General features: G+C 44.7%; 1 protein-coding gene across 4 annotated transcripts in view; it reads right to left on the bottom strand.

Moving 5' to 3' along the window:
• Positions 1–23,111, bottom strand: part of LOC144820657 (golgin subfamily B member 1-like) — a 290,085-nt gene that overhangs the window by 143,663 nt on the left and 123,311 nt on the right. For all 4 annotated transcript variants that reach the window (XM_078677950.1, XM_078677951.1, XM_078677952.1 and 1 more), the window contains one exon: positions 17,015–23,079. In XM_078677950.1, the coding sequence (XP_078534076.1) occupies positions 17,015–23,079 (6,065 nt within the window). The remainder of the gene's footprint in view (positions 1–17,014; positions 23,080–23,111) is intronic.

The raw sequence follows: 23,111 nt of genomic DNA on the forward strand, positions 1-23,111 counted from the left end.
AGCTGGTAAAAGGGGGAGGGCGTCCAACATGCAATGCTAAAAGCCAAAGCCTTGCAGCATATGCTACCATGGTTGAAGGAAGAAAATGCATGGGATAAATACCTCGAAAGGTCCAAATAGGATAGGGATTTTAAAGGTTGTAGGGAAGAGATACATATTAGAAATTTTATGAGGGTGAGAAGCACAGGCTGCTAATCTTCTTTGCTGACATTGCAATGTTTGTCACAGAGCACATAGTCTGTGAGTGTCCTCTATGTGCAATATCAATCTGTGTTACAAGTTCTCAGGTGGTACAAAGTCTGCCTGGAATTATATTACTTTCCAGGGAGAACTCCAAGTGTACCTGTTAGTATGGAGTTATCACATTGTCCAAATTCCTCACATATGGTCAACCCTCTACAATGTAATGTTTTACCTTCTCCAGCACACCACCCTCATCAAAAGCCTTGTTCTATTCCATTTCTAACATTTAGGCCCATCACAGTTTTACATGGATCAACTTCTGGTCCACGGTCTCATCCTCCACATACCGATCTAGCGGCAAATGTGAGAGACAGTCGTCTATCACATCCTTGCCATAAAGGGATATACCAGAATACACAAATTTATTTTTGCAATGTGGCAATGAGTTGCACCAACTTGTCAATGCCCTTTCTAATCATCAAATGCACAAATGGTTTATGATCAGTATATAAAACAAAAGGATTTACCCACTAGTAAGTCTTAAGATGTTTGACCACCCACACATGCCATGGCTTCACTCTCTATGTTTTCACTTATCCTTTAAGCAGGTGTGATTAAACCGCCACAGCTACTAGTTCCTTTCACGACACTGGGTCAGCCCGGCACTCAGTCCCAAGGAACAAGCATCTACAACAACATTACGATTAATCTCTACTCTCAAAAGGTTTACGTGCTGGTGCTGTATCAGTTAGGGGCAGATGTATCAAAATACCTATTTACAATTCTCAAATAGCGATTTTTTGAGAATCGCTATTTGAGAATTGCAAAATGGTATGTATCTAAAAGAAATCGCAATTTTTTTGCGATTTCTTAATATTCCTTATTTGCGAATAGCAAATTGCGAATTCGCAATTTACGTTCCTTAACTTGCTCAAAAACGAAGTATTTCTCTTTTTTCCTCAATAGTTTACATAATGGCGACAGCAGCATTGATTAAACTTGAACATAACGCACAAATTATTCACCAAAACCCAAAAAAGATGTCAACAAATCATTTTCAACAGTTTTAGGTGCTTTGAGAACAACTTCCAATATGTCAGCTTCAGGAGCATACCAAAAGCAGCAATGACGTGTCTACAATTATCACCCTCAGACATTAGTTTATTTCAGTCTCCCTCACAATGCATAATATTTTGAACAAGATCAGGTCATGCTCTTCAATTATCGCCAGTAAGTTGAAGTTGCTGCCAACATACACAACCCATTTCGCTTCTCTGTCCCAGGCACATTTAGCCTATTACACCTTTCTTGGGGCCCCTTGTATCATGTATGGTTCTGCTTCTGTGGATTGCTTCTGCGTGTGTCTCAACCAGAAGTGTAATTAGACAGCAGCCTGTCCTTTGGATGCACACTCAATTGCATGGCTGGTCTTCGCACTATGAAGTAGTAGACTATTTGTTGGCCTGCGATTTTCTACTTTTATAATTTTTCTTCTTATTCATCATGGAACTCCTTTGGTTGCTCTCTACTTACGGTAATGCCCTTGTGACACATTGTCCTGATGACAGCCCTTGTCATGTTCACCTTTGGGCTGTAACGTCGACTTTCTTTAACATAATCTGGACTGTCTGAATAAGTGACATTCTCTCTTTTTTTTCTTAGTCATTGCAGCCCATGATTCTGTATTATAATTCAATTTGTTTCAATTGCACCTTGATTGTTTGTAGTATTATTTGCTTCTTTTTGTTTTGAATTATTGAAGACAATTTTTTTATTCATCTTCTATTAGGTGCATGAAGATATTGTATAAGGGAATATTATTCTTTGTATTTTCTTTCGGCTTACCTTAGGTTCTGTCTATTCTTCAATTTATATCTCATACCATCGTTTTTTTATACAGAACATACATAACATGACACCATTGACTCTGGCGGTTGTTTATTGATCCAGACTAGAAAGGGCGCACAAGAACCTCGGGGGAGCTGGCTGCTTGCACTGCTGCCTCATTGGTGTTATTAAAGAACTCGCACCTGAACAGAGGCAGTGGAACACACATAACACCCACAGTGGGCATTCCACATAGAGCATAGCAAGTACTGTGTTAAAAGCACTAGGAGTGTGAGCATAAACTACCAGGATACAGTGGGTAGTGTGAATGAATGAATGAATGAATGAATGAATGAATGGGTGGGTGGGTGAGTGGGTGGGTTAGTGTGCTAAAAAATGTATGCCTCATTGGGTGATAAAACAGGGAGCCAAATAAACATACCAAAGAACATGAGCATCTTCAGCTCTTGAATGAGGGACAATTACCTTTACCTGACTGGTACAAAAACTGACATCTTGTGACCGGCTAGAAAAATGCAGGACATTATGTTCATTCGCCGCTGTTCATATGCTCCCACACCCCGCAACATCAGAACGTGGATGTAGTCATTGATTGAGAAGTAAACACATTGGTTAAATGGGCTTGCTTCTCACTAACCGTGATGCACAAATGCTTTGCACCAGCAAGCCCCACATTGAAATGGACAATATCATGAGTTACAGCAGGGCTGGACAACTGCAATACGTCTACAGACACTTTCAATTCACTGACACTGTATGTTTCTGTTAAATAAATATTACATTGAAATTCTTTAGGAAAGTATTCAGGGCTGAAACAAGGATTTGTGTGCACCAAAAACCAGACAGAATCTCACTGTTAGGTCATGCAGGAAGTACAGTAAGAGTGTAAAAGGTTGTAGATAGAGCTATTAGAAAACCAGGTATTACAGTACATGCCGTACGTAAACCAGCTAATTAGGAAACTTTGCACATTGAAAGTTCTGGAAGTATATATGCGTGGGAGTTAGTGATCGTTGTTTATTCAAGGGGAAATAACATCAAACTTTCTGAGATTCTTCCTAGGAGAAATAGGTGTGAACTAAAATACCCAGAGTAGCACTGAATTGATGGTACTTGATCGTGCTCACACTATGGTTACACTCTTTGACAGAGCAAGGTCGTGATGCTAGATTTAATCCGGGCCAATTAAAAATGTAGTCACCAAAATAAAAGAATAAATAAAAAACGAATATTTGGAACTGCAGTACATGACACAGAAAACATCTGAAAATAGGTGTATTTGAAGATGGATGTATGTGCTTAGTCTGGATATAATGTAGCAGTGAGTTACTAAATCGTACATCATGTGATGGCAGATCTGCAAATTATTTTATATATCATATAATAGTACAGGCAACAATTTTAAATGCACACGGCTGCTGAAAGGTATGAGATATATATGGAAATTGCAAGTCAGCACTCTACGTCTGTTTGGGGCATCCCGGAGGCTGCAAATGAGAAGAGTAGGGAACAGGGACGGAAAGGTTTGGGTTCTGAAGTGAGATACCACTGTACAGTGTAAGCAGAACAGAGAAGAGGTGGGCATGAGGGCCGGAGCGTGTTATGAATTCCAGCATCCAGCTCAATGACGTATAAAAGCAAAAAAGGTTCATGGCTGGAGAACTGGATGCAGAATCAGAGGCCAACGTAATCCTGAGGGAGTTGTGTCTGTTGGTGAGCGAGCCAGGAATAAGCAGTGTCTGCGGTTGAGGCAGATGTTACAGCAGGGTAAAACGTCCAAAATAACAAAAAAGTGGCTATGATAGGGTCATAGTCGCATTCAAGTACTGACAACATTATTTTACTAGTTTTGCAATAAAACAGTAAATAAAAGATTCGTATACGTGGTGAATGCATGTGTGGAAGGTATGGTAAAACGATGGCTGAGTATATGATGCCTGACTGTAATTTTCTGAGGTATAGCAGTGCCCCAAGCTTTGCATTGGAAACACTTCAAAGGAGGTGGGATGATAAAGAGCCAGTAGCAGTAGGTGAGAACACAATATTTTTCTGGGCAGATCCAAGACGTGATTGCAAATGCCTCAAACTAAAGGATTATGGAGCATATGTATATATAGATATAGATATATCAAAAACACTTCTGAAGAAATAATGCATACCCTCTATGGGTCTGGTGAGCATTTATTATTCAAACAGCCACCATCGACCTGCTATCCCTTGGTGTGAATTCTGGATTCTACACCCAGTTGTTCATTGCTATGTTTCTACAGGTGTTATGTCATGGAGGTATTTCAGGTCACACTGACAAGGCTCTCAGAGACCCTGCCGGTGCAGCACTATGTCGCCTTTCCAATATATAGAGCACAGTACTGAGCAAGGTGGGGGAAGGAAGCTGCAAAGGGCAATGTGGGAGGGTGGAAGGAGGCGGGATAGTTTTTCTACTCGGGTGGTGAGAAGATCTGATGAGAAAGTGTTGTGAGTAAGAGGGTCAGTGTACAGCAGGACAACCTTTAAAAAAAATGTAGATGAGGAAGGGATGGTTAAAGCAGAGGACGGTGAGAGTGGGTGGCAGGAAACCAGGTATGTCTTCATTAGTATTTCGGATTGGAGGGGAAGGTAATAGTGAAGATGGTGCGAATGGGTGACAGGATGCTAAATAGAATTATTTTGGTGGTGTAATGATGGCCAGTGAGTGGCAGTTTGCAGGACACTAGGTTGAACACACAGTTGGGAAAGGTGAGGACATAATGTGCACGTTCCCTTATGACTACTGTACCTCTTCAAATCATGGACGATTAGAGCCTCCTATTGTTTTCTATTTCATGTCAGTCAATCAGAACCCCTCAGTGAAAAACATAAATATAATTCACTGCTGCCCAGCTATGATTTTAAATGCTGGTTATAGGTTTCAAAGGAAGTAATTATAGAAATTAGGTTTCTTTTGCAGCTATTGTCAACTGCCGCGACGTTGATTGGATGGATTTAGACCCAGATCTCTGTACTTGGGTGAATGTATGACATTGTTCTGCATTCTGTCCATCTATTGCTCTTTTTGCATTTGTCACCCCGAGTGGGACGTTGTGCCCAGATGTGGGTCCCGGTCTCTCCACACCACTGGAGTCAAGCCATCCTTGCTGATGAGGGCTGAGAGCCCAACACCGGTCCTAGGATGCTTGTTTCCAGTCCAGTGAGGACCTGGCATCGCAGTTCGGGCTGGACTGTCCCCATTGGGCGCTGGGTCAAGATTGATTTGCATATGTCTAGGTCCAAACTAGAATGGCGAGCAAAAAACAGATGGATTTAGGCCCAGATCTCTGTACTGGGGTGAATGTATTACATTGATCTGCATTCTGTCCATCAATTGTTCTTTTTGCATGTGACATTGATTGAGTGCATTACTAAATTGCCTGTAAACTGCTGTGAAGCCACAAGGACTGCAGCTGCATTCTATTACTTCTCTACAGGCCTTCTCAGATATGAGGAAAGTGAGTGATATATGTGGTCAGCCCTTCCTCCACTTTACCTGATCTACACAGACCCCAGGGAAAGAGCCCAATGCTCATACAGGGCTACCTCAATCTTCTGAAGCTACACCCAAATCCCAAAGGACTCAAAGAACACAAGGGAAAATGTAAAGAGATATGTACTGCTACTCTGACTCCCAGTACAATCACCATGCCTTGTTTGGGGTTGTAGATCTGAAGGTAGCTGGAGAGATGCAGTCTCATTTTTCAATAGCTCTGCAGACTACACAGTCTAAACTCTTGCACAGTGAGGAAAAGGGAATGTAGAGGGGAAAGAGGCTGGTCATAATTTTGTATGGTAGGGGATGGTTATTCTTGGTAGAAGTTAGACCAGCTTCCAGGTGAACATGCCACTTACCTTCAATAACACCCATTCTTGTGGATAATCTATCTAACCACATATTACACACCGTGTGAATATTCCCCATGTGTCAGACTGGATCCAGAAACTTTTAAAGCAGTACTCCTGCACACCTGTATGGTGGTGTCATGTGGCTCCGCTCCAATATCATTCGTGAAAGGACGAGTGGAGTCGCATTTAAGTGCCATCCATGCGCACTGATGTCAGCTGGTTTCACAGGATGATGGCTACTTCATATCTCTAGGATGGAACCTTTTTAAATGGAAAAAAAGTCCAGGTCACAGTACAGGGAGCTAGGAAGCTTGGTGAGGAATCTGCAGTTAGATAAAGTATTCACAAGAAAGACTGTGACTGAAAGTAAATAACTTGTTCTTCTGATGGATACTTCTAACCACAGATTGCTCACCTTGTGAATAGACAGTAGTAGTACCTTGTCCTGCAGGACAAGCGGGAACAATGCAGCTCTCGACAGACTTGACTGTGGAGGCAATAGCACTTCGTGAACATGTGTACTGGCACCTCCACAGTAACCTGACAAATATTCAGGACAGGCACTTTGTGTGCAAGTGCCGTAGTAGCAGCTTTGGCTTTAGTGAAATAAGCATGGAAGCCCTCTGGAGGCTGCTTTTTAGCCAGATCTTAATTTGAAGAACATTTCATCAAGAGATGGTCCATTTGTGAACTGCTTTGCTGTTCTTTTCCCCAAAGAACTTCACAAAATCTGATAGCCCAACCAATGTTCCTTGGTTCGATCTGTATAAAAGGTGAGCGATCTCTTGGGATCAAAATTGAGTTTCTCTTGCTCCTCAGTGAGATGAGGCAGAGCATAGAATGACAGAAGAGTGATAGTCTGCCTGACATGAAAAAGAGTTACCATTTTCGGCAAAAACAGTGCCCAAAGCAAGTCTTTGCTGGTCCGTGGACGGAACAAAGAATACACTTCAGACAGCTTGGCTTACAACAAGTCAATCTGACAGGTGTTGCACTAAACCACAAATTTGTCACAAGGACTGGTGTACAGCGATTTTGTAGAAGGATGCCTAGCAGCCATGATTACTTCAACGACCTCAGGAGGATGGTCATATTAAATCAACTGCTGCTGCTCAATCTCCATGTACGAATGTACAGAATGCACAAGGCCAAGTGTAGGACCAAGCACTGCAGCTGCCACAGAAGATCCTCTGGAAGCAGCAACTTGATTGGAGGACAATTGTTCATGGCCAAGAGGTCTGGGCACCATACATTCCTGGCTCAATCCAGTGCCACTAGAATGACTTGGGCCCGGCCATTCCTGATCTCCTTAAGTACTACGGGCAGGAGAGGCAGCTGCGGGAAGGCATACAGTAGGCTTGTGCTCCACTCTATGCGGAATGAGCCTCCGCGGCAGAGCCTTTATGGAAACTTCAGCGTCCAAAATTGCTGACACTGAACATCCTTGGCGGTGGTGAAATGATCTAGCCAGGGTTCACCTATTGCATGAAAGATGCCTAGCACTACCTACGGGTGTAACAGGCATTCATGTCGGTGTCTAGGTTCGGCTGTCCTAATCTTTAGAGATCTTATTAGGTGGTTCACCACCAGAGAAATTCTTTAGTGGTTTAATCACTTGCACAGGTGTACAGCCTCCTGACAGGACCTAAGACCACACTCTGCCCTGCTAGTTGCAGCTGTTGTGGTGTCCATAAGCACCTCTAGTAGTGTTCCTTTGATGGTGAGCCAGAGGGCTCTATTTGGCCCGAGAGCAGAGCCCTCTCATGGCCTCTCCAGCCCAAGAGTAATGTATCCATCACCAGCGTCAAATCTGGGTGGGGTAAGGTGAAGGGCCTGTCACTGACCCAATCGGGGACTAGCATCCGCCACTGAAGATCTTTTGCAGTCTCTTTCGCAGGATATCACCTGGGAGATTCCCACGTTGCTGTGCCCCCTGAGACTTCAGATCCTAAGACAAAGCCTGCGAATGCCTTCCGACATGTTTCACCAGCAGGATGCAGGAGCAGGAGGGCTAGCTTTCCCAGCAGCCTTAACATCATCCACACTGAGATTCAGGTCAGAGGCTGAAACATCAAGATTATAGCCTGAATGTCCTGAACTCACCGCTCCATGGGAAAGGAGCGAAACCGTACCTTATCTAGAATGGCTCTGATGAACTGGAATGTCTGCGAAGGAGTCAGATGAGACTTTGACATGCTGATAGCGAACCCCAACGATGTTAGGAGGTTTATCCATGTCAGAAGGTGGTCTACAACTGTCTGGGGCAAGCCCGCCTTCAACAGTAGGACATCAAGGTATGGGAAGACAGGGACCCCTGACCTCCGTTATTGTGCTGCAAGCACCACCATCACTTTTGTGAACAACTGAAGGTCAATAGTGAGGCCAAGAGGGAGACATGCTACAGGCCTATCGTGAACCGCAGACACCACTTGTGGCTGTACAGGACAGGGATATATAAATAAATGTCCTGGAGATCCTCCAGTTTTCACAGTCTAGGGAATACAGTGCTTGGGCTTGTGTACTCTTCATGAATTTGTCTTTTTGCGGGAAGGCATTGATAGGGTGAAGATCCAAAATAGATCAAAGGCCTCTGCCCTTCTTCGTCACAAGGAGTCGCAGAAGCATCGTCCAGCTCCTACGTATGAGGCCAGAACCCTCTCTATGAACCCTTTGGACAAGAGGGCCTTCACTTCCTGCTGCAAGACCAACATGTGGACCTCCATAAGCCACCTTGATGCTGGTAGAAGTCACGGTGGGGAGAAAAAAAGTGGGAGGGCAGAACCCAGGTGGACAATTTGGAAGACCCATATGTTTATAGTAATGGCTTGCCACCTGTGGAGGGAATGCTATATGCTGCTTTTAACTGGATGGCTGTTTCAGAAAGGACGTACTAAAGTGGTTTTGCAGTTACTGAAAGGGTGGGGAACTAAGCTGCATCTTGTCCCTGATGCCTTCGAAGCTACCTATGTGAGCCATAACCCCGGACACGAAAGGGTTGGGAGACCTGTTGGGCTGGTGGCGTGGTCTGAGATTGGCAATACTGAAAACTCCCATAATCGCCTCAGATGGGGGCAAAACAGTTGGATGGAATTGTCTGCTGTGAGCAGTCTGGACCAAGGAACATGTCATAGCCCTGCCTCCTTAAAAGTTCTAGAGCTGAAACCGCTTTCTCAACAAAAAGGAGCGAGCCATCAAATAGCATGTCATTAAAGATGTCTGGACGTCCCCGGGGAACCCCGACGACCTCCACCAGGAGTGGCACCAAAGCACCACATTCATGTCAATCACCCAACCTAAGCAATTGGTTGTGTCCAAGCCGGAACAAATCACAATCTTTGCTGCATCATGCCTTTTAGATCTGGGGGTCTCTAGTTGGCAATGGTATTCGCCTTTGTCCAAATAGGGACCCTTACTTCTAAGTCAGGATAAGGGGATTACACTCCTTAACGCCGGCCGCGATTTTGCGGAAGTGCGGCACTTCCGCAAAACAGGCAGGGCCGCGTCGGCCATTGGCCGATGGCAGCACTGGGGAGGTAGTGCTGCCGTCGGCCAATGGCCGACGGCAGCACGGAACGGGTTAATAACCCCTGCTCAGCCCCTTGGTAACTTGGCACGAGCAGACAGGCTTATCTCAGAGGCAGTGTGTTAAGAATTTGTGAATATACACAGTAATACAGTGAAAACACTACACATGGACACAACACAGGTTTTATTAAAATAAGTATTCTTTATATAGACTTAACACAAGACCACAAACGACAAAAATCCACAATACTACACTTAAGATTACTTAAAAGATGATAAAACGTTGCTTAGTTCAAGTTGATGATAGATGCGACAAAGTTCTAAACAAAGTACCTGGATGCGTACAGCAAAGTAAACTAAAGGCTTGCAAAAGGGGAGATGTGTCGGTTCCGTGATCAGGGGGAGATGATGCGTCATGCCTCAATGCTTACGCAGAGTAGGGGATGCGTCGTGATCCTTACCGGTGCGGACGTGATGTATAAGTTCTCGGCCTGTGGGCCCGTTGCGGTGCGCAAGAAGGCGCCTTGATGCAATGCGATGATCCGGTTGCGATGCGAGAAGATGGCGCCCTTGATGCGGCGATGCGATGACGATGCGTAGACGCCCTGGCAGCCTTGCGACGACTTTGTACTTTGGAGCCGCGACAGGCCCTGCGACACGCTTCTCCGGTAATGTGATGGAGACTCTCTCGATGGCGTCATGCTTCTCCGGTGATGCGACAGCAGGCAGCTTCGATGAACACACGCTTCCAGAGAGATGCGGCGAAGGCGCTCTTCTCGGGCGATGCGACGATTTCAGCGGCGGCGGCGACATGCTTCCTCTCGGTGCGTCGCGCTTCCAGCTCCCAGAGACACGCAAAAGGCTGGAGTTGAGAATTCCCAGCAAGGAAATTCAGAGGGGAGCTGGAGATTAAGTCTTTTGTCCATGAGACATCAGCAGGAGGCAAGCACAGTTCAAGCCCCTGGAGAATATTCTGTAAATGATGAAAGTCCTTAAAAAGTTCCTTCTCCTTTCCTTGGCAATGAAGCAACCACTGCAGGCCAACCCAGCAAACATCACACTGGTTCTTCTCCTTGGCAAAAGGTTTCTTGTTCCAGAAGTGATCTAAAGTTCTTGGGATCACGGTCCCAATATTTATACCCCAAAATCCTTTGTTCTCTGAAGGCAGAGAGGCCTCTGCCTAGTCCAAACCAGTTCCTGAGCACTTTGTTTACATGACTCTTTCCTTCCTTTAACTGTGCAGGGCTGAGACATCAGACAAACCACAGGAGGTGGAGCCAGCATTGTAGAGGGAAGGCCCAGCCCTATTCAGGTCCCAGGTGCAATTCCTCCCTCCCATCTAGATGCAAATCCCTCCATTCACCACTGGGCTGCCCCAGACTGTCTCCTGGAACCCCCCAGCCCTGTCACTCACAAACCCATACAAGGAATACACAACCTAGCAGAAGCAGGCCTGGACAGTTAGGCAAGAAAATAGCTACTTTCTGAAAGTGGTATATTCAAACACAGAATATTAAAACCAACTTCACTAAAATATGTATTTTATCACTCTGAGTTCAGGCATACTAAATTCGAATTTCCACCATGTTCCCTGAGTCAGTTAGGATTATAAGAATGTAATAATCTAACTGCCCATTCTAGCCTATGGAGAACAGGTAGCCTTCAATAGTAAAACACGAAAATGGCTGTAATTCACTATTAGGGCATGCTACACACACCAGAGCATGTCCTATCTTATACTTACAATGCACCCTGCCCTTGGGCCTACCATAGGGGTGTCTAACATGTAGCAAAAGGAAGGTTCAGGGAGGGGCAAGTGGGTGCACTTGGTCAAGTCGACATGGCAGTGCTAGACTGCCCACAGGCCTTGCAATAGCAGGCCTGAGAAACACTTTAAAAGCTGCTTCTGTGGGTGGCACAACTAGTGCTGTAAGCCCACCAGCCGCATTAGATTTACAAGCCCTGGGCACACATGGTGCACTGTACTAGGGGCTGACAGGTAAATCAAATAACCCAATCATGGAATCACTAATTAGTACATCAATTTAACCTAGGGAGCACTTGCACTGTGGCACTGAATAGCAGTGGCACAGTGCCCACAGCATAAAACCAGCAAAAACATATCAAATCAGAGGAGGCAATCCGTCAAAATGGAAGGGAGACTCACGCCAATGATGCCAGATATAACAATGCCCATCCTGGATGGTATGGGTTAGGGGTGCCAGAAAGTCATCCGGAGCTGCTAGCAGAATTTTGGACACTGTGTCACACAGCCAATGGGTGTAGCAACCGACTAGGCAACAGGTGTTGACAGACCGCAGAGCAAGGCTTGCAGAAGTAAATATCTGCTTGCCAAATGTTTCTGTCCTTTTGGATTTATCTTCAAGGTAAGATTGTATGGAAGTGGTTAAGATTGACTTTGAAGGTGGACGCCTGAACTAGCAAACTCTCTGGTGTAATATGTTGTGTGGGAAAATCAGGGCCGTGTGGAGTTGGGTATCTGTGAGGGCTTCATTCACATGCGTAACTAAACTTGAGGGGGGGCCCCTTGCAAAGTACATGGAGGGGCCCCTGCTCTGGATTTAATCCGGAGCTTACAGGCCAGAGTACTGTGGTGAGGTGGCCTTCTGCAACTCGGGCCCTCACGCACTGAGGGGTCAGCGGGGGCCTGTGTTACACCACTGGCTCCATTAAATGGTAAGAAAGGTTCAGTAGGTACCTGGTCAGGATGGAGGACCTCTGTAAGGACATTATTATTATTTTGCAGCTTGTATAGTGCTTGGTTTCTCCATTATGGAGTGTTCCCACGCTGGATTCCATCAAGGCTGAGCTCATTAAGAGAGGACTGGGCGGAGTATTACTATGGGGTACGATTTTTCCTAAACAGCACAGTTATAGATGTTTCCTAAAAGCGGATTCAGACGACTCCAGTCTGAGGTGAAGAGGCAGTGAGTTCCACTGCTTGGCAGCCAGGTGCCTGAAGGAGATGCCACTGAAGCATTTTCTATTGTATTTAGGAATGCAAACCAGTCCAGTTCAACCCGGTCTCAAGCAGTGTGTGGGGTGGTACGAATGTATCATAGGGCAGAGATATTTTGTGCCTTTGCCCTGTAATATTCTGTGGGCATAACAGAGGGCTTTGAAGGAGATCCTCCCCTCAATAGTGAGCCAGTGGAGAGTTTCCTGGGCACGGCAAGTGGGTGTAAATCTGGGAATATTTAACAGAATCCAAGCTGCCGCTTTTTGCACCCGCTGGAGCCCCCAGATAGAGAACATTACAGCACTCTAATCTGGACGTCACCAGGGCCTGGACCGCCGTCTTTTTGGCACAGTCCAGGATGAGCCCATGAATTTTCTTAAGCATTTTTAGAATCCCAAAACAGGTACCTGTGAGGGCGGAGATATGTTTGGAAAAGGATAGTGTGGAGTCGAACCAAACTCCATGATGTTTGACTTTGTGGCTCGGGGGGGTTGGAGATCCTAACATACTGGGCCACCACCTCGAGGACCAGATGGAAGGTTGCTTACTAAAATATCCATTTTACTGGCATTTAGTCTGAGGCAGCTATGTTTCCTCCGGTTTGCCATGTCCTCTAGGCAAAGCTTGAAATCCTGTGCTGCTTGGCAGTTGTCCTGTGCCAAGGTGAGGATCAGCTATGCGTGATCTGCATATGACACTGTCTGCACCCCATGCTTGTCCAGAGGGTCTGCCAACCGTCGCATATACAAATTGAAAAGGGTCGGGCTCAGTACTGGGCTTTGTGGCTCGCCCTGTTTCAGATGTTAAGTGGACGAAACAGAGTAATTTGAAAGGTGCGATCCTCCAGAAAGCTCTTCAGCTAGCCCAGTGCAGTGCCGCCTACCCCTGAGTGGTGTAATCTGTCAAGTAACAAACTGTGAGAGACCATATCAAATGCGGCGCTCCGGTCAAGCATGACTAGGGCCGCCGTTTGACCTTAATCAACAATTTTGCGGATTGAGGAAGATGAAGCTGTAGTTCAAATACTTCTGCCGCCCTGTACATAACAAGAATGAAGGAGGCACTTCACTCTGCTGAAAGGCCTGTTGGAGAAACAAGGCCAATGTCTGGGTAAGTATCAAGACCACTAGCATCTTGTAGTTTTTTGTACCAAATGTTCTGCTGGTATTGTGGGACAAACTCAAAGTTTTGCTTTGTTCGCCCTAAGTTGGCAGGGTGTGCCCAGACGTGGGTCCCCTGCTCACTTTGCCACTGGATTCAAGCTAGCCTGGCTGATGACAGCTGATTAGCCAGAAACGGTCCCAGGATGCTTGTTTCCAGTCCAGAGAAGACATGGCTTGGCAGTTCGGGCTGGACTGTTCCCATGAGGCACAGGGTCAGACTGATTTGCATAAGGCCATGTCTGAACTGGGGTTGCGGAGTGAGCTAAAGAATGACGATGGATTAAACCGAGATCAGTGGACTGGGGGTAAGTGCTTGCAATGTTCAACACTCCGTCAATCATCCCCTTTGGTTTTACAAACTCAAAGTTATCATTGTCGTCAGAGTCAGAATCAGAAATATGGTGTAGGGCCTACGCCCTGCCACATAGTAAGGGCACTGTGTCCGAATCAGAAGGGTTACTGAGACACTGCACTCTGTTGGGATCAAAACAAAACTCTGATGGGATTAAAACACAGCCTCAGCTAAGGTAGAGACGGGATCGGCTCAGAGTTGTAAAGCGCAATAGACTGCAGATCTTCCTTCAGCGCCAACGGCGTCCGCACCAGCGTCGTTTTGAAAGTAACTGGCACTGGGGGTGGCACCAGAACCAAAGTCAGGTGAGAAACCTGAAGTATGACTGAAGGCTACTATGACATGCTGGAGAAACCGGTAAAGTGCAGAAGATGCACAGCATGGCATCCCTAAGAACCTTGACTTACTGAAGCACTGTGAACGGACCTAAAATATCGGGGTGCATTGGTACCAGGTTCACAATCTGCTCATCAGGGATCGGGAACAAACCCAGGTGGCATGCTGACACACCTTCGGAGTTCAAGTATGGCAGGAAGGGGGTGATTTTCACTTAGATTTCTGGTGCTTCTTCTTGTACTTACCCAAAGACTTCAACCGTGACAAAGATCTGCTGTGGAAATGACTTTGGGGCTGGGAGCATGACCTTCCTTTGGATTTTGACAGGTCACGGCATGGAGTCTTACGATTTTTGGCAACGTATAGTTTAGTCTTGTGGTCCCATATAGCCTTTGGATTAATCTGTGAACAGTAATCGCTGGCCGTGGAGTCATAGTTTGACCCCAAGCACCATAGGCATACTTTCAAAGAGTCTATGTGACAGTCCCTACATGGCTTAAACAGTTATCCTGGGAGGTGACATATTTTCCCTGCACACTGGAAACATTTGAACATTTGTGACAAAATAGCTGAAAAAGGACATAGGAGTAGCACCGGATCCGTGTCTGAAGGCACAGACATAAAGGCACGGAGGTCAGCGTGCATAGTTGGCACTGATATGCAGCTCCAAACCAGAAGGACATTGGCCAAAGCCGCACTATACTACCTCCCAGCACACAGGAGCACTGCTTTAAAAGTTCCAGATCTAGTTTAATGTTTGTGGGATATTCACAAGGGAAGAAATCTGCAGTCTGAAGCAGCCATCAAATATTTTTTTATATAAGTGATAAGGGTCTCCTGGCCGTCAAAGATGGAAAATAGGAGGCATCATGGCCAATCCAACCATACTTGAGGCCATTCATAACATAACGTGTATTTGTAAAGCACCCATTTACCCGTAGAACACTCCTGTGCGCAATGACTGTTTGGTCGCCCCTCTCGGGCCACCCAAAACAGTGATGCGCACTTCCCTGTTCTTCATGCAGGCTGCATTACAGTCTCCTGCATAGAGAACATGCCCACCCCTCCAGCCCCTGGCTGAGCGATGTATCACGGTGCTCAGACCAATCACAATGCTGCATTGCAGCATTGTGATTAGCTGCGGGGAGCCCTGGTGCTTCCTGCTTCTTCACAAGAAGCCAGGAAGAGGATGGGACGGGACACAAGAGAGGCGGCGGCGGCTGGCCAGGAAGTAAGTGATTTTTCCTTTTTTACGCGATCCCGACCCCCCCCTCCTGCACCCCCTCCCTTCGCCCCCACCCGGCCCATTGCTGCTTCTAGGCAGCAGCTGTGACTGGTGGCAACATGCCTCAAATGAGATCATGGGTGAACATGCAAAGACATAACATGTTCTTCAATTATTTTCTTTCCAGTCTAACATTACATTCTGCACCTTGCTCTGAGAGACTCCTACAAGTTCAAAATGTTTGCCTACATCACCTATAGTTGAGTAATATCAAAATGCAAGTGTGCGTCCAGGAGGTAGGAACTAGGGGCCAACTGTGTTCCATTAAAGAGCTGTAGGGTACAAAAGGTAGTAGTTTCAATGCATTGGTGGACCAAGGATAAAGAATGCAAGAGAGGATGCCAAAAAAAGAAGCATCTGCCTTCTGAATAAGCAGTCCATGATGGCTTACTCTAGATCAAGAGCGAACCTATACAACAAGGTTCATTTACTCAGCATAAAGCACGTGGTGCAAAACGGCCACTATAAATGCTAGGAAAGGTACTTAAAATATTTAAATAACCTCTCAATAGTAATCAATATATATGCTACCCAAACATTCATAAAGAGAATTTGCAGTCATTATAAAAGTTGTTTCTACAGATAAGATCAAACTACAAAAATCTGTTTATGTTACTCTTGCAAGCCAAAATGCACATGATAGTCCTTTGTCCCCATAGAAAGCTTCAGTACTAATTCTCTAAAAAGTTGTATAAATAGGATTTCCATGTACAAATGTAGAAATATTTTTATAGATGTCACTAGCAACTCAAAAGAGTGAGAACAACAGGTACATCAAGGAACTAATTTCAAAAAGGGGTGGTGATGGACAGAGTATCTGAGTTAATCAGAACACTCCTACCCAGTCAACAGATCAGGGCTTGATCCATCACCGTTTTCCGGGGACCGGTTTCTGGCAATTTGGTGCAGTGAGCTAAAAAACGGTGATGGATCAAGCCCTGATCTTTTGACTGGGTAGGAGTGTTCTGCTTAATTCAGATACTCTGTCCATCACCACCCCCTTTATGAATCGTTTTGGCCACCACAAGTGTGGAAGGGTATGCTCAGATGTGAGTCCCTTGCTCACTGCACCATCAGGATTCAAGCAAGCCGGGCCGAAGACGGCTGTAATGCCAGAAACCGGTCCCCGGAAGCTTGTTTCCTTTCCATTAAAGAATTGGCTTGGTAGTTTGGTCTGCCATGTTCCCATGATGCACTGGGCCAGGGTCAGACTAATTTGCATGTAGCCAGGTTCTGAGCTGGGATGGTGCAGTGAGCTAAAAAACGGTGATGGATCAAGCCCTGATCTTTTGACTGGGTAGGAGTGTTCTGCTTAATTCAGATACTCTGTCCATCACCACCCCCTTTATCAATCATCAAGGAACTAACCCATTTTCTCCTGAGTGAGGACAATACTGCATTTGGGATCTAGCAAGAGACAAGAAGAAGTTAACTGAGCATAGCTTTAGTTTACAAATTAGGTTTACCTGGATACTTTAATCTGTAGCTCCTCCACAAGAATAGACATCTGCTTCGCTTGATCTTTTAGCACCAGGCAGGCCTTCTCCTTGGCTTGGATCTCTTCCTCTTTTTTCTGGATGGCACTAGTAATCTTCTTCTCCCATTTCTTGGATTCATCAATAACACGATCTCTGTCATCTTGGAGCGAGGACATGCTCCTGGTGAAGGCTGCTAGCTTTGCAAGGTTTTCATTGAGAGAACTTTGGAGTTCCTTAGTGTCCTGGTTCTTCTTCTCCAAGGAATTCTGAAGATCTAGTAAGGTCACTTCCATGTGATTCTTCTCTCGCTGGAGAGCATCCAGTTTCTCTTGCATGTTCTTGGCCTCTTTTGCAAATTTGTCTCTTTCTTGTTCTATTCGCCGATCAAGCTCTTCATCCTTTTTCATCATTTCATGTGTAGTAGTATCTTTTGATACCTGCAGTTCTTCCTTCAGTTTCAGACTTTCAGCTAACACTCTTGCCGTTTCGCTTTGGGTATCGTCCAAAAGGATCTTAAAGGAAGTCAACTCAGCCTGAGTTTTTTTGCGCTCTTCCATCACTTTTGCTACACTCTCTTTGGCTGCAGCCTGCTCCTTCAATGACTCACTCTGCACAAATTCCAAGGCTTTCACAGTTCTCTCTAAACCAGAAATCTTCTCTTGATATCGGATACAATCTTTCTGGAGATGTTTCACCTCAAGCTGCTTTTCCCTAAGGAGTTCTTGTAGCTCTTTAGCATGAGTCTTTCGGCCCCGTTCACCAGTCTGAACAGCTTTCAGTTTCTCTACGAATTCATTCTGCATTTGTGACTCTACTTCCCTTTTCTCCCGTTCCAACTGCCGCTTTTCTTCCTCCAGTTCACTTATCCTAACTCGGAAGCCTTGGAGCTCTAACTCTAAGCTGTCACTTTTGGACTGGAAATCTGTTGCATCTTGTTGGTAATTACCAATACTCCCATTCAGTTCTGCTAACTGATTCATTAGCCGCTCCTCCAAATCATCTTTCTCTGCTTCAAGCGTATCCTTCAGCTTTGTAACCTTGTCAAGCTCCTCCCTTGCCTCCCTGTTCTTTGCTTCCATCTCAGAAATTGTTTCATGAAGGAGTTTCACCTCATTGCTCTTGGCTTCTGCCTGACTCCTTAAGCCATTTGTTTCTCCAGTCAATACTTCAAAGTCAGCCTTCACTAGTGACAGCTCTTCGTTCAAGGCACTTTTAATTTTTTCTAGCTCTGAAACTTGATATTGGAGCTGGGAGATCTGCTGAATGTAGGTGTTAATTTCATCATTTGAGCTGCCTTCATTAGGCTTCAGTTGCTCTTGGGCCAAGACTGTCAGAGAAGACTCTGAACAGCTTTCTCTATTTACTCTCTCTTCAATCGGTTCCTGAGATGTTACTGTTATTGGAACAGCTGTAACTGTTTGAACAATCACATCCTGCTGGACACGGTCTTGTAGCACCCTATCACCTGCCTCTGGTCTTTCTTTTAATTCAGTTTCCTTAGACTGCAGTTGAACTCTTAAATAATTCATTTCTTCAGCCAGAGAAACATTTTCAGCATTTGCTGCTTTAAGCTGGTTAGCAAGAACCTCCCTTTCTGACTGTAATCGCCCCAGCTCTTCCTTTAGATTTCCATTTTCTCCAGCAGATGCATCATAAAACTCCTTTTCACTATGAGATGGAAGAAGCTCAGCACGGAGCTTCTCATTTTCCTCCTCTAGCTCTAGTATTTTCTGCTGCTTTGATTTTGCAAACTTTCTCATCTTCTCCTTCATACTCTCCATTTCACGTTCTGCCTCCTCCAGCTGCTTGTCCACTTCTTTTTTCTGGACCTCTGTAGCTTTCATTCTACTGAACAGCTCTTGCTTTTCCAGCCGAACAGTTTCCAAAACTCGTTGTATTCTTTCAGTCTCATTACTGACATTCTCATATGACTGTAAGAGTGTTTCATACTCTTTCTGTAATTCCCTGTGTTTCTCATCCCAATCAGAACTTTCTGCAATCAGAGAATTCCGGAGCACAACCATTTCCTTCTCCATGCTCTCTTTCTCTTGAGTGATCCCCTCTAAAGCAAGCTTTAGACTTTCGCAGGAGGAAGCAAGATTTTGATTTTCCAGGAGAGTTTCATCAACTTGAGTAATCAGTTTGTCCCTTTCTTCCTGAAGTCTAGCTGATTCCTGTAAGAGATTTCCTTTCTCTGAGATCAAATTAGTGAGATCATTCTCCATGACAGTCAGTTTATTGGTGAGATCACTAATTGTGTTTGTGGCACTAGCCAACTTCTCTTTCAATGACTTGCTTTCCTTCAGAGCTTCTTTTCTCGAGATAAGTGCAGCCTGAAGTTTTCTGTGTATCTGTTGTTTGGATTTGTTTTCTTCTGCCTCCTCATCCTGTTTCTGTTGGACTTCAAGAACTTCTGTTTGAAACCTTTTGCTTTTCTCCTCATGGTCCTTGGTCTCCTTTTCCAGCTGTGCCTTTAAAGCTTTGATCAAGTCTAAATTCTCTTGTACTGTGTTCTGCAAACTTTGAATATCCTCATTTTTTTCGCTGAGCTGCTGGTTAAGAAGCTCTTTTTCTTCATTTCGGAGGCTCAGAAGACTTTCAATTTTCTCTATTTGCGGTTGCAAATGTTTCAGTTCATCGTACTTGATCATCTCTACTTGACTCTTCTCCAATTCTAATTTCAAGCATGCAACTGTGTTCAAGGCTTCATTATGGGAAAGCTTTGAAGACTCTAAATCTGACATTAGCTGTACTATTTGATTTTGCAACAGCTGGACCTCTCCTGAATTCTGGGAAAGCTCATTTTTCATACGACCTATCTGTGTCTCAAGTTCTGCTTTTTGCACCTTCAACTCTTCAATCTGTAACTTATACTGGTCCACTGACAGGCCTTCACCTTGAAAAGCATCTGTCCGTTTAAGAGTATCTTCCACCTCTGAACTAGTGAATTCCACCCATTCCTGTCCCCATAGCGAGTCTTGAAGTTGTATTTGGGATGGTACACTCTGCTCACATGAAACTGGTAAGACCGCTACTGTGTCCTCCTGCGACTGCTTCCTTCTGTACTCTTCCACCTCCATTTGCAGCTCTCGGAGTTGCTCCTGGACTGATGCATTTTGCTGGTTTTGCTCATCAAACCTTTCCTGCAGAAGGTTATAGTCTTCCTTCTGTTGTTTCAGTTGCTCTCTGTGATGTCGATCTTTTTCTTGGGCTTTTTTTATTGTGTCTTTGCGCGAGGCCAGAGTCTCTTGGACTTTCTTCTGGAGTTGCTCTTTTTCCTGTTCCAAATTAGAAATTTTATCTTCCAGGAGCAACACTGGACGTTCTTGAGAGGAATCAGATGCTATGGTAGTGTTAGTGCGATCAGGAACAGGGGCAGCATCACTGGTAGATGGACGTACTTGGATGCCAATCATTTTCTGATTAACAGATTGATTTTCCAGCACTTCTACTTTTAAAATCTCAATAAGGCGGACCTTATCCTGCAGGTCTAGAGTCACTTTTTCAATCAAAGCCTGTAGCTTCTCTTCATTAGCCACTCTATCTGCTAAGTCTTTCTTTATGTTTTGTAGCTCTAATTCTTTTTCAGAAAGTTGCTGTTTCAGAGTGACATTAATATTCTGACATTCTGGTTCCTCTACATTCAGTTTACAAATATTGTCTTTTTCTCCTGTACTGCCTGTAATTACATTGTCTCTTCTAGTTTGTCCCGCCAGAAGCACAATCTCATTTTCTAAACTGTCTATCTTTCTCATTAACTCTTTGCGGTTAATAAGAGCTGCCTGGAGCTTTCTTTTCATGCGTTCATTGTCTTTCTTCTGCTCTCCCAACTGAACATTTAAGTCATATTTCAGCTTTAATGATTGAGCATTTTCATTCTCAGTTGTTTCCAGGGGGTGCAATGCTTCGTCCTTTACATCCTCCACCACAATCATTTCATCCTTCTGGAGATTTTCTTTTCTCAGCTTTTCCAACTGACTCACTAGCTCTGTGTTCTCTTGCCGTAGGCTGTCCAGAATTCCGTTTTGCTGAAGATTGTGATTTTTGAGGGTTTGCAACTGAATACTAAGCTCCTCTTTCTCCTTTTCCAGACGTTCCTTCATCTCATCTCCTTCCACAATATACTTATCTCGGAGGGTGTTCAACTGATTTAATAGTTTTTTGTTCTCTTCCAGCATTTCCTCCATGTCCATACCCCGTTGAAGGTAATCGTCTTTGGAGGTTTCCAATTGATGCTGTAGCTTCTCTTCTAGCTGCTTTTCAAACACTTCACCTTGGTGTACAATCTCTGCATTTTTCAAGGTTGCTAGTTGTGTCATAAGGTCTCTATTCTCAACCTGCAGTGTGGCTAATTGCTCTATTTGTTGGAGATTTTTGTTGTTCATGTCTTCCATCTGAAATTTGAACTCATCCCTTACTCTTTGCAACATTAGGTCACTTTCACTTTGTTGTAGAAACTGTTCATTTTGTAGAGTTGCCAGTTGAGCCTGGACCTCCTCTTGCTCAGTTAATAGCCTGTCCTTAATTTCCCTTTCATGAAGAAGCTCATTCTTATTAGTTTGCAGTTGAATCTGCAATGCTTCTACTTCCATTTCGAGAGATTGCACCCCCAAGGTCTGCTGCTGAGGCTCTTCTTCCTGGCTCCTGGCTTGTAGCAGAAGTTGGAGTTCATCGCGCTCTATTTGGAGCTGCAGGTTTTCCTTATTCAGGCATCCTAACTGAAATTCTATTTCCTCTTTCTCTCCTTGAAGCATGGTTACAGCTTTCTCTAGTTCCAAATACTCATTTGATTTGTGAGACAGGCCTCCTGCCTCATCTTCTGTCGTAACTACCTGATGTGGTGTCTCCTCTCTGCTATCCAATGATTCAAGTTGCTTTTTTAGTGCCTTCAGATCATTCATGAGAGAAAACTTTTCTTCATTTAGCACAACCATTTTCTCAGACATGCTGCGGCTGATCTCCACTGTCTGCTGCTCCTTCTCCGACAAAGCTTCCCGAAGACTGTCAATGTTGTTGGCATTTTGGGACAGAAGCTGTTCAGTCTCTGCTGCTTTTACATCTTTCAATGAGAGTTGTAGAGAAAGCTCTTCAAGTTTGTTCAGGTGTTCCTTCAGATGCTCCTGACAAATGGTTACCTCTTCCTCCTTGGCTTGCAGCTGACTAGCCAGCTCCTTTACTAGGGTGTTTTGATCACATAACTGAAGTTGAACCTGGTCGAGGAGCTTTTGCAGAGCTTCAATTTTCATGTCTTTGGACTTTGATTCATTTCCCAGGCTATTTATCTGCTCACCTAGTAGACTGTGCTGCATTGTGCTGCTTTCATAGTCAGAAAGTCTTTCCTTTTCAGCATCTGCCAGGTTCCCCTCAAGGCGCTGCAGTTGCTCTCTAAGCCCCACTAATTTTGAAGGATCGTTCTCTTCAATGTCCAACCCAACATGAACCATAGTATCCTTGTCCTCAGTTTTTCCCTTGTATTCCATGACCAACTGGTTTAATTGATTAATTTTGGCATCTCTTTCTTCAAGTTCTCTCTTGTAGGCATCTTCTGCATTTTGGAGGTGTAATATTTCCAACTGCAGTTTTTGCCAATCTTGGTCTGGTGATTTAGTTAAAGATTGCCCCATAGCTATGGTTTCAGGAACGATCTCCAGGCTTTCGCCAGATTCACATGAAGTGTACATAATAGAGTCCAGGTGCTGCACACTTCTACTGGTTTGTACTTCCTGGTGTGAAATATGCCCTAGTGACTTCATGTGTACCAAAGAGGTTATGCTTTCCTCGGTTTGTATGTATGAGGTATGTTCAATCTCTTTTTCTGCCAGAGATTCCCCCTCTGATACCTGACCTTCCGGGGTATCAGTCATAGATTCATTCTCTGCAATTTTTGGAAGCTCAACCTTCATTCTTGACATCTCTTCTTGAGCATCTTTCAGGTCCATCATGAGGATGGAGAGTTCTCTGCTTCTCAGTTCCTCAGTCTTGGTCAGTACAATGTCACATACTTCTGCAGATTGCACATCCTGACATGTTGCAATAATATCGTTTCTGAGGTTCTGTCAAAATAATAGAGAACATGGGGTCAAAG

This window comes from Lissotriton helveticus, chromosome 1_1 (assembly GCF_964261635.1).
Source record: "Lissotriton helveticus chromosome 1_1, aLisHel1.1, whole genome shotgun sequence".
NCBI lineage: Eukaryota > Metazoa > Chordata > Amphibia > Caudata > Salamandridae > Lissotriton > Lissotriton helveticus.